The sequence below is a fragment of the Salvelinus fontinalis genome, unplaced genomic scaffold (assembly GCF_029448725.1).
Source record: "Salvelinus fontinalis isolate EN_2023a unplaced genomic scaffold, ASM2944872v1 scaffold_0285, whole genome shotgun sequence".
Taxonomy (NCBI): Eukaryota; Metazoa; Chordata; class Actinopteri; order Salmoniformes; family Salmonidae; genus Salvelinus; species Salvelinus fontinalis.
In genome coordinates this window covers 103,084-113,160 of record NW_026600494.1, presented here as the reverse complement: position 1 = coordinate 113,160, position 10,077 = coordinate 103,084, and the positions used below count along the sequence as shown (strand labels likewise).

Genomic DNA, 10,077 nt, shown 5'->3' with positions numbered 1-10,077 from the left:
GCACCAATGATTCGCCATGACATGACGCAATTGGTTTCACCTGGCTTCCGGCCCTCAGAGATAAATACAGGCACCCATCTTGACACAGGAAATGCAGGTGAGGCCAACAAAGCTAGTTGGTGCTCGTTGGCAAGCCTCCATAGACAATCGGAAATACCAGGAAGAGGAGTTCAACAACCAGCTCATACCTCACTTCCTGTCAGCCATTTTAGACCAAGCACCACAACTTCCTGTCATTTGAGTAATCTTCCCACAGATGTTAGACCTGGCACCGTAGAACGGCAGTACGGTTTCCTGAGCTGCAATAAGAAGTTTGTCCACGAGAGTGATTTGCAGCAGCACGCTGTCATCCACACCAGAAAGCGGGGGTTCGCCTGCAACTTCTGTGAGAAGAGCTTTGAGGGCGCCAGCCATCTCCAAATGCACCTAAACGTCCACACTGGCGAGAAGCCCTTCAGTTGTGCACATTGCGGACGCAGGTTCTCTCACACCAGCAATCTGAAAAGACATCAGAAGCTTCATCATTGATAACTGACACAGAACAAGAGATTCCTATTGAAAAAGCTGTTATAGCAATATCATGAGTTCAAACGTCATTGGTTCTAACGTAAGGCCAACAGCATCACTCACATTGACAGTTAAGGTTGATAATGATTGTGTTCTTCTAATAAAACTGCGTTCCTCACACTGAGTTATAGCAGATACTGAAGTTGTACTGTGAGACTGAAAAACTGTCTGTTATTTTGTACCAATTTGACCAATGGCTGTTGCTGTTTGTTCATTAAATCCTATAAATTCCCTCAATAAATAATATTTTTCAAATAATTCCATGGTGCTTCTTGACTCTAAATATATATTCTCACATTGACCCTAAATATATTGTACGGAAAGGACATTTTTCTTTCAAAATTACAGTGAATTATTGAGGTCCAGTTTTAGTTTCATGTTTTGAGAAGCTTCAGATGTTCTGTGTCCATGAGTTGAGTCAGTAAATTAACAACTTCATTCAAGCCATTTGATCAATATTATAGCCTAGTAATATCTGAGTTCTAATAGACCTGCATTTGTTTGAGAGCTTTGTAGAGCTCATGTCTGTCTACTTAATTCCTCCCTCCTCTTTTCAGGCCAAATCTACTGTGGAAGGGGAGAGAGACCTCCAGCCATGGAAGAAAGAAGAGGGTCTGAGGGAGATGCCAGGTAATGATGAATGGATTGTTGTAATGAAAAATGACATACTGATTGACAACCTCATTGTTTTATTTGACTACATATGACCATCATGCTTCTGTTGTCTCTTCAGGCACTGATAGTGGCCACAGAATGACAGACCCAAACACACAGACCTCTCTAGACACGGACCAAACAGAGCTCACTGAGCAGCTCAGAACCAAACACAGCATAGTGACTGTCAACAGATCAGACACTGTTTTCAAGTCAGACCCGGAGCCTGAGAACCTGAGCCAGGTGCTCCAACTCACAGGTCCAGGACCTGTTGCTAAACAGCAGCGCAGCCTAAACCCCGAGAGAACAACCGATCTGCCTGTAAACTCCCGTAAGCAAAGAGTCAGTGATACAGCGAATGATCGGCCATCTTGTTCTAGTTATGCTGCCGAGACGGTCTCAGGAAGCCCCTCGCCTCCCTCTGAACACGAGTATTCCCAGGTCGATTCAGAGGTCATGTCTGAGGTCATAGTTATCGACCCCCTTCCTGTTGACGATGAGGATGGCACGCCCTCGTTGTGGAGACAAGGTGACATCATGGAACACCGGCATCATCAAGGAGGACATAGTGAAGCAGATGCCATGCTTCTTGGAGGACATTCGAGTAACACTTATCATCATCATCCTCACCCAGGTGTCCAGCCAGCAGCGAATCAGAACTCACCTGACAATCACTTCTACACCATTGGCATGGACGGCGCTTTCAACAACCGCCTCGGCACCTTTCAGAACCCCGCAGCCACCGCCACTGCTCCATACGCCACGGGTACCGGGGAGCTGCAGTACCCCACCTGGGTGGATTTCGAGGGGAGCGCCCCCGACACCCACCTGGGTGACATGACTGGGACTCATCAGGACAGAGGGTCTAGGGAGGAGGGGGCGAGGTCCTACAGGTGCACCTTCTGCGGGAGGGAGTACCCTCACCTGTGCCAGCTCAAGATGCACCAGAGGGTCCACACGGGGGAGAAACCGTATGAGTGTGCCCTGTGTGGGAAGCAGTTCAGCCAGCTGTGCAGCCTGAAGCGGCACCAGAGAGTACACACAGGGGAGAAACCTTTCAGATGCGCTCAATGCGGGAAACAGTTCTCTCATTCCAGTAATTTAAAAGTGCATCAGAGCGTCCATACGGGTGAGAAACTGTTCCACTGCGCCCAGTGTGGGAAGAACTTCTCCTTTCTGAGCAATCTGATAAGACACCAGACAGTTCATGCACGGAAATTATAGGTTGTGTTGTGATTTGGGATTGTGTTTTCTGAATTGATTGTAAATTGTATGTGTATGATTGCTTAAAGGTTGTTACCTGTTTATTTTTGTATTTTGTAAAAATGTTATAAAAAGAAGTGACACTAAACGTTTGACTGCAGATTGTTATATTAGTTCATGTTGGTTATTATTGTCTAAAATGTTCAACTTTTTATTGTATAAATTCCTACAGTATTTGTGACGCAAAGTGTTGAAAATAATCAGGAAAACTAAGATTTTGTCACAATGAACATGCTTGTGTTAAAGTTCAAAAGAAATAAATCAACATGGGAAATTTGAAAAAGGTAATGTCTTTGAGAATGAGAGTAATACATTTAGCTTTATCTCAGCAAAGACATCTCTGTGATCTCAGTGTTGACGGTAAACTGTCACCGGAAGTAAATTGTTTAACCACATAAGGGTTTTACTCTGGAAAGTTTGTTTGCTAGCTAAATAATAACAAAGATGTCCAACTTCGTCGTTTTTCGTGCGCATGTAGATTCCATTATGGAAACTTTAACGGCAACAGTCGTACGAGCAGTGTGTCAAATAATGGAAGAAAGCTACGCTGCTCTTCGTGTGGAAATGGAGTGTAGCCAGAACCGACAGGAAGCCCCTGACGATTGAGATTGACACCAAGAAGGACACTGCAAGCATGGAACCCTTGCCGTTCGTATTCACATGTCTAGTGAGATTATAGCCTCTTTAGAATCCGAGAGTGAAATACTTACACTCTAGTCTCTAACATGTAGGCTCAGCATTGCCGAACAGTCCCATTACAAGTCAGAATGTTGAACAAACTTAATTTCAACTAATTTGACCTGTTGTCCGCCGATTTTGTCTATGTCAGAGGTAGTAATCTGATACAAAATATCCACTGGAAGGTGTTATCAACCCGACCTTCAGAATGCTCACAGATAGAATTAAAATCTTTGGTATGCTGGTTTGTATTTCCGTTTTGTATTTTCAATACTGATGCAATTCGCACGAACCGCAAACACTTAAAGCTGATTCCACAACTTGCTTAGGTCGACTACATTCGGCTATTGTTTACATACAGCAGCGAACAACTCCTGGGGCCTGTTGCACAAAACTAGGATAAGGGATTAAGCCAGGATATCTTGGTGATCCTGGCTCAATTGATCCGTAATCCGGTTGCACTAAAGATGGATAGGGAGCAGGAGGATATGTTATGGTATAAATTACCATGGAGATTTATTCTGTGGAGCTAGCCTGCTCCAGACCAGGCTAAATTCCAGGATCTATTTAATCTCATCCCTAATGTCAGTCAGCAGTCACCACAAATGGAAACCAATAGTTATTTCACTGCTCACTATACATTGTTATCACATATAACTAGACCCACTGTCATTATTTAAACGTTTGTGATCATTAATTTCAATGATTTTGGATAAAAAATTATTTTTAGATGATGTTGCTATCATTAGATAATTTACAGTTTCCCATAGACTATAAGGCTATATATAAAATGATAGAATATTAGGGCCACAGAGGGGAAAAAAACACAAGTAATAATATTGTAACCAGTTGTTTTAAAGGAGGACATTTGTTAAAATGACAGATGTGGGGCATTTCGTGAAATTGTACTTCAGTATGGTTTCATAAACAAAGACATGCTGATGTGCCAGAATATTAAGTATCACATTGTCATAAGTATCAAAACAATATGTAGCTTTTCTGCAGAAAGAACCAGCCTCATAAATTTATGACTTTATCCTTTTTCTTCAGTGTGGCCCTAGTACTCTGTCATATAAACAAATACACATTCCATATGAATATAAAAACACAATGTGTAACATTATGTTCCTTTATTGAATAAGGACAAAACAAAGCAGGTAAACCATCAGCTCCTTTCGAAACTGAAGTCACAGTGACTCTACAAGATGGAAAGCACAGAATCCAAGCATATTATACAAAATGATACATACACATTCAAAGGTCTGTATATAACACACCCTGCATGTCTGCACACTAAAATAAATGCAGGACAAATCCATACACATCAACTGAACAGACAAATGAATGGATGCAGTAGCCTCCCTGCAGCCTTGTATTACACACAGTATACCGCACAAACATCATAAGAGGCCAAATTCGTAAAAAAACGAACCCAAAAAAACCCAAATTCCTCTGCCACCGCAGGACATATTTAACCAAAATTGAAAGCACACATACTAACTAAAATAATTCAACACATATTGGTCCCTCAGCAGCCGACCACTGTCGTCATCAGGGAAGATTGCCGGATTGTCCCAGTCCATGGCTGGTGGCACTCTGGGGGCCCTCTCCTTCCTCAGGCAGGCCACATTGTGGAGGACAGCACAAGCCACAGTAATATCACATGCCCTAACAGGGCTGACCCTTAATTTGTGAAGGCAGTGAAAGCGTGCCTTCAGGAGGCCAAAGGTCATTTCAACTCTGGCCCTGGTCCTGGCATGGGCATGGTTGTAGGCCTGCTGTGCTTCCTGGGGGTCTGTGAAAGGTGTCAGGAGAAAAGGCTGGCAGCCATACCCCCTGTCTCCCAGCAACACACCAGAGAATTCACCTGTCAACACAAAATCTCATCATTACTACCTCATAAACACAGTGATATTCTTGACACAGCCATGATGGTTATAAATAGGGGTTGTGTGGCTTACCTTGTGATAGGCACTGATAGATTTCAGAGGCCCGAAAGATTCTGGAGTCATGGACTGAGCCAGGCCATTTTGCCACAACATTGCTGATCACACAGTCAGCATTGCAGACCATCTGAAATCATAAGATGAGGAATATTACACCAATCAATGCACATCACTGGCAATGCAGAGTGTTCGTCAATGGACAATATCAAAAAGTTATGTTCACCTGAACATTAATGCTGTGAAAGGATTTCCTATTCACAAAATCGGCCTCATGGGCACCTGAGGGGGCTTTTAACCTTATGTGTGTGCAGTCCACTGCACCAATGACATTGGGGAAACCTGTCACACAAAGTAATGAGTATCCTACTATGTGTTAACAGTTGTCCTGTAATTTGTAGATCCTCTTACCTGCAATCCTATAGAACTCCTCTTTGATGTCACAGAGTCTTCTGTGGCCAGGGAAGGAGATGAAGACATCTGCTAATGCTTTGATAGCCAGACACGCACTCCTTATTGTGCGGCAAATTGTGGCCTTGTTCAGCTGTTCTGCATCCCCCACTGAGTACAGGAAGGCTCCACTAGCAAAAAAGCGCAAGGCCACACAAACCATTTGCTCCACACTCAGTGCATGGCTCCGTGCAGTGCGGTGCTTAATCCTGGGACCCAGTAGTCTGCATAGATACCTGATGCCATCTGCAGAAAACCTGTATCTTTCATATAGATGGTCATCAGGGAAGGCCAGTGGGTCCAACCGGTCCCTGAAGACCCTTTCTCGCCTGAAGGCTCTCCTCAGCACAAGTGCTTCTTCATCCACCACATCTCGCACGAATGGGCATGCCATTGTCAGAGCAGAAAGGAACACACAATTTTGGGCCTTCATATAGGCTAGTGGCCACACCTGGTGCTGGGGGGGTGGGCAAAAGAGGGCGATGCCTTATAACGATGACTTGGTTGTACTGATTGCTGGGAAAATAAAAAAAACCTTAGAAAGATGCCACCGTCCTGTGTGCTCACAATAAGAGCTCATATGTCATGGCTCACTTGACTTTACGAGAATATACCTAATTTTTATTTTGAGCTGTGTCATCTTCTTGGAGCTGGGGGAGGAAAGAAAAAGAATGATTAATACATTTGTGTTACAGTTAGCATACAGTGTACATTGAAGGCATATCTCACCTCCCTCTCAAGTTTTTTTATTTCAAGGTCCAGTTTCCTAATTGTCCTCTTTTTTATTTCGGACTCCAGTGCAAGATTTTCCATCTTTTTCTTCTTGTACTGAATGTCTATGTCTGCCAGTTCTATTTGGCGCCGGAGGTGGTTGCCATACAACTTTCTGATAGCTTGTGAGCTCTGTGAACACAATACAATTAGCGCAGCTGGAATTTGGCAGGATGTGGTGTCCTTTTATTAATACGCACTGTTGCCAGGCTGGTTTTCCCACTGTATAGCATCTGGGTCCTGTAAAAGAAATTAGATTTTTTGATTTTGATGAGGACTCCTCACCATTGTAGAGTAAATAGTACTTTCACAGTCTTAACATGATACCTTATGCCTTCTGGAATCCAGAGAGATGGTCTCCTCCTCATCATCGTCTCCATCATGTGCTGTTGCTGCTGCACTGGGGCCTTCACCCTATCACATTTAATCGGATTCATATTGAAGCTAGTAGACAAGACATGCCAGGCCTACAGTATGCCTTTGATGGAGTACTCACTGGATCAGCATCGTCTGGTGCTTGTGCTGGTGGCTTTAACAGGAACACAGTGCTGCCAGACACTGCAAGGCAATAGGTAAACCAAAGTCAGACAGTCCAAATTGATTCAATATGAATGTGGTTGTATCCCATGTAGAGATGGAAGGACATACCTTGAATGAAGCGGGTGGCATCTTGGGAGGAACCTATGCTCGTCTCTTTCCCCCCAGGGATCCCCTCTAAGACGGGCCTGCCTTTATTTAGCTCCAAGGCCATGTCCTCTGCTGGGGTAAGGTCAGCCTTTGGTGACCCACCACCCGTGCCTTGTCTGTGGGTATTCTTTTTCACTGCTAAAACAGTACAGACAATGTGTGAGCAGGCACCTTCTGGGTACAATATATGCTTGTGCTTTGTTAAATATTAGTCAGGGACCATACCATTCTGCAGAATGTTCTTGTATTTGATATGCTGCCATGTCCGTTTTGGCCCGTTCATGTTTAATCTACACACACATTTAATGGAGTCACACTGCAAAAAATTACTTGGTATTTTTGTCTTGTTTTCAGTAAAAATATCAAAAAAATTATCATAGCTTTATACAGTGTGATGGAGTTACTTTACACAATTTCACTCATATCTGCAGTGCATTTCAATTAAAAATTTAACCGTTTCATAATTACAGTACAACTGCATTTTTGGAGATGTGAATTAAATATTTGAATTGTAATTGTGATGTTTCAGCGGAGCGGTGACTGTGTAATTGTGCACTACTTACGCATTCAGGCGGTCTGCAATACTTTGCCACGCTTTTTCTCTTTGCTTTATCACTGTGGCGGTGTTGCCTTTCTTCTTAATTATGTCTTTTACCTCCTCGTATGCCTCCATGAGGATTTGTGCTTCCGACCGGGAAAAGTACGCGGCTCTAGTTGCCATGGTAAATCAGTTAATCTGTGATCTGTGGCGGGGTCTATTTGAGTGAGCCGTGAGCGCGCACCTATCCAGGATTGGTTTCACCTGGCTTAATGAATCCGTGTCTGCTCATCCTGGCTTGGTCTTTGTGCAACCAATTAAGCCTGGACGCACATGTTTTGGCTTCATTGAGCTCAGCTGAGTCATTTATCCCGGATGTCTTAATTCTACTTTTGTGCAACAGGCCCCAGGATTTTTGACGTCAACTTCAATTTCTGTGATTGGAGTTGGAGTCAACTCTTGCTTGACTCCCAAAACATGCTGAAGCGCAGTAGTGCTGAAACCGCATCTACGTCTCCAAGCATTCGAAATGCTTACTTACAATCCCTTAACCAACAATGCAGTTTTAAGAAAATTACATTCAAAAATAAATAAAAGTTACAAATAATTAAAGAGCAGCTGTAAAATAACAATAGCGAGGCTATATACAGGGGGTACCGGTTCAGAGTCAATGTGCCAGGGCACCGGTTAGTCGAGGTAATATGTCTTGCTAATTGCCTATAATTTCCACCTTTTGTCTATTCTATTTGCACAACAGCATGTGACATTTATTGTCAATCAGTGTTGCTTCCTAAGTGGACAGTTTGATTTCACAGAAGTGTGATGACTTGGAGTTACATTGTGTTGTTTAAGTGTTCCCTTTATTTTTTTGAGCAGTGTATATTAGTCATACTGTTAACCCATCCCTTTGTTTATTAGCCCAACTCATGTAAGGTTGCCTCTGAACAGAACCGACGCATCTACATCTCCATCTATGTCATATTGCTGACTCTACCTTTAAAAGTGTCATTGTCTGAAATAAATTAAAGTTATTCCAGTCAGCCTCTTTCCTGGGTAAAACAGCGTGAGCTCCCACCAGATCTTAGAAGCTATATTGTACTGCATTAATAGGCAGAGCTCCCCATGATCTTGTTTAAACCTGGGGTGGCATAGGTCATCAACACGCACGCACATACTCTCTTTCTCTCTGAACAAAAATATAAATGCAACATGTAACAATTTCAAAGATTTTACTGAGTTACAGTTCATATAAGGAAATCAGCCAATATAAATCAATTCATTAGGTCCTAATCTATGGAGTTCATACGACTGGGAGTACAGATATGCATCTGTTGGTCACAGATACCTTAAAATAAAAAGATGGGGGCGTGGATCAGAAAACCAGTCAGTGTCTGGTGTGACCACCATTTGCCTCATGCAGCTCGACACATCTCCATCACATGGAATTGATCAGGCTGTTGATCGTTGCCTGTGGAATGTTGTCCCACTCCTATGGCTATGCAAAGTTGCTGGTTATTGGCAGGAACTGGAACACACTGTCGTACAAGTTGATCCAGAGCATCCCAAACATGTTCAATGGGTGACGTGTCTGGTGAGTATGCAGGTCATGGAAGAACTGGGACATTTTCAGCTTCCAGGAATTGTGTACAGTCCTTACGACATGGGGCTGTTCATTATGCTAAAACATGAGGTGATGGTAGCGGATGAATGTCAAGACACTGGGCCTCAGGATCTCATCACGGCATCTCTTCGCATTCAAATTGCCATCGATAAAATGCAATTGTGTTCATTGTCTGTAGATTATACCTGCCCTTACCATAACCCCACTGCCACCATGGGACACTCTGCCATCTCCCCGGTACAGTTGAAACCCGGGATAGATCTGTGAAAATCACACTTCTCCAGCGTGCCAGTGACCATCAAAGGTGAGCATTTGCTCCACTGAAGTCGGTTTACAATGCCGAACTGCAATCAGGTGAATCCCCTGGTGAAGACAACGAGCACGCAGATGAGCTTCCCTGAGACAGTTTGTGCAGAAGTTCTTCAGTTGTGGATACCCACAGTTTCATCAGCTGTTCGGGTGGCTGATCTCAGACGATCCTGCTGGTGAAGGAGCCGGTGTGTGGAGGTCCTGGGCTGGTTTGGTTACACGTGGTCTGCGGTTGTGAGGCCGGTTGGATGAAGTGCCAAATTCTCTAATGACCTGGGCAGCTCTAGCAGGGCATTCATTTGACTAACTGACTTGTTGGAAAGGTGGCATCCTATGACGGTGCTACGTTGAAAGTCACTGAGCTCTTCAGCTCTTTTTATTTAACCTTCATTTAACTAGGCAAGTCAGTACGGACCATTCTACTGCCAATGTTTATCTATGGAGATTGCATGGTTGTGTGCTCGATTTTATACACCTGTCAGCAATGGGTGTGGCTGAAATAGCCGAATCCACTAATTTGAAGAGGTGTCCACATACTTTTTACTGCTAATGGTTGCAAATAGGCTATTGAGGTGGCTTACTATGCCCAATAATAA

General features: G+C 43.5%; 1 protein-coding gene and 1 long non-coding RNA gene across 4 annotated transcripts in view; one reads left to right on the top strand and one right to left on the bottom strand.

Annotated features, from left to right (window-relative positions):
• Nucleotides 1–2,767, top strand: part of LOC129845362 (ras-responsive element-binding protein 1-like) — a 28,722-nt gene extending 25,955 nt beyond the window's left edge. For both annotated transcript variants that reach the window (XM_055913254.1, XM_055913253.1), the window contains exons 5-6: nucleotides 1,125–1,197; nucleotides 1,301–2,767. In XM_055913254.1, the coding sequence (XP_055769229.1) occupies nucleotides 1,125–1,197; nucleotides 1,301–2,445 (1,218 nt within the window). In that variant the 3' untranslated portion in view covers nucleotides 2,446–2,767. The remainder of the gene's footprint in view (nucleotides 1–1,124; nucleotides 1,198–1,300) is intronic.
• A 1,489-nt stretch (nucleotides 2,768–4,256) lies between these two features.
• LOC129845385 (uncharacterized) lies at nucleotides 4,257–6,712 on the bottom strand. 2 transcript variants are annotated; one of them, XR_008758049.1, is made up of 4 exons: nucleotides 6,654–6,712; nucleotides 6,285–6,566; nucleotides 5,124–6,205; nucleotides 4,257–5,029 (listed from the first exon to the last, which is right to left on the bottom strand). It is a non-coding gene; the product is annotated as an uncharacterized LOC129845385 (long non-coding RNA). The 2 variants fall into 2 exon arrangements; XR_008758048.1 differs by lacking the exon at nucleotides 6,654–6,712 and having other exon boundaries at nucleotides 6,285–6,640.
• Between the last annotated feature and the right edge of the window lie 3,365 nt (nucleotides 6,713–10,077).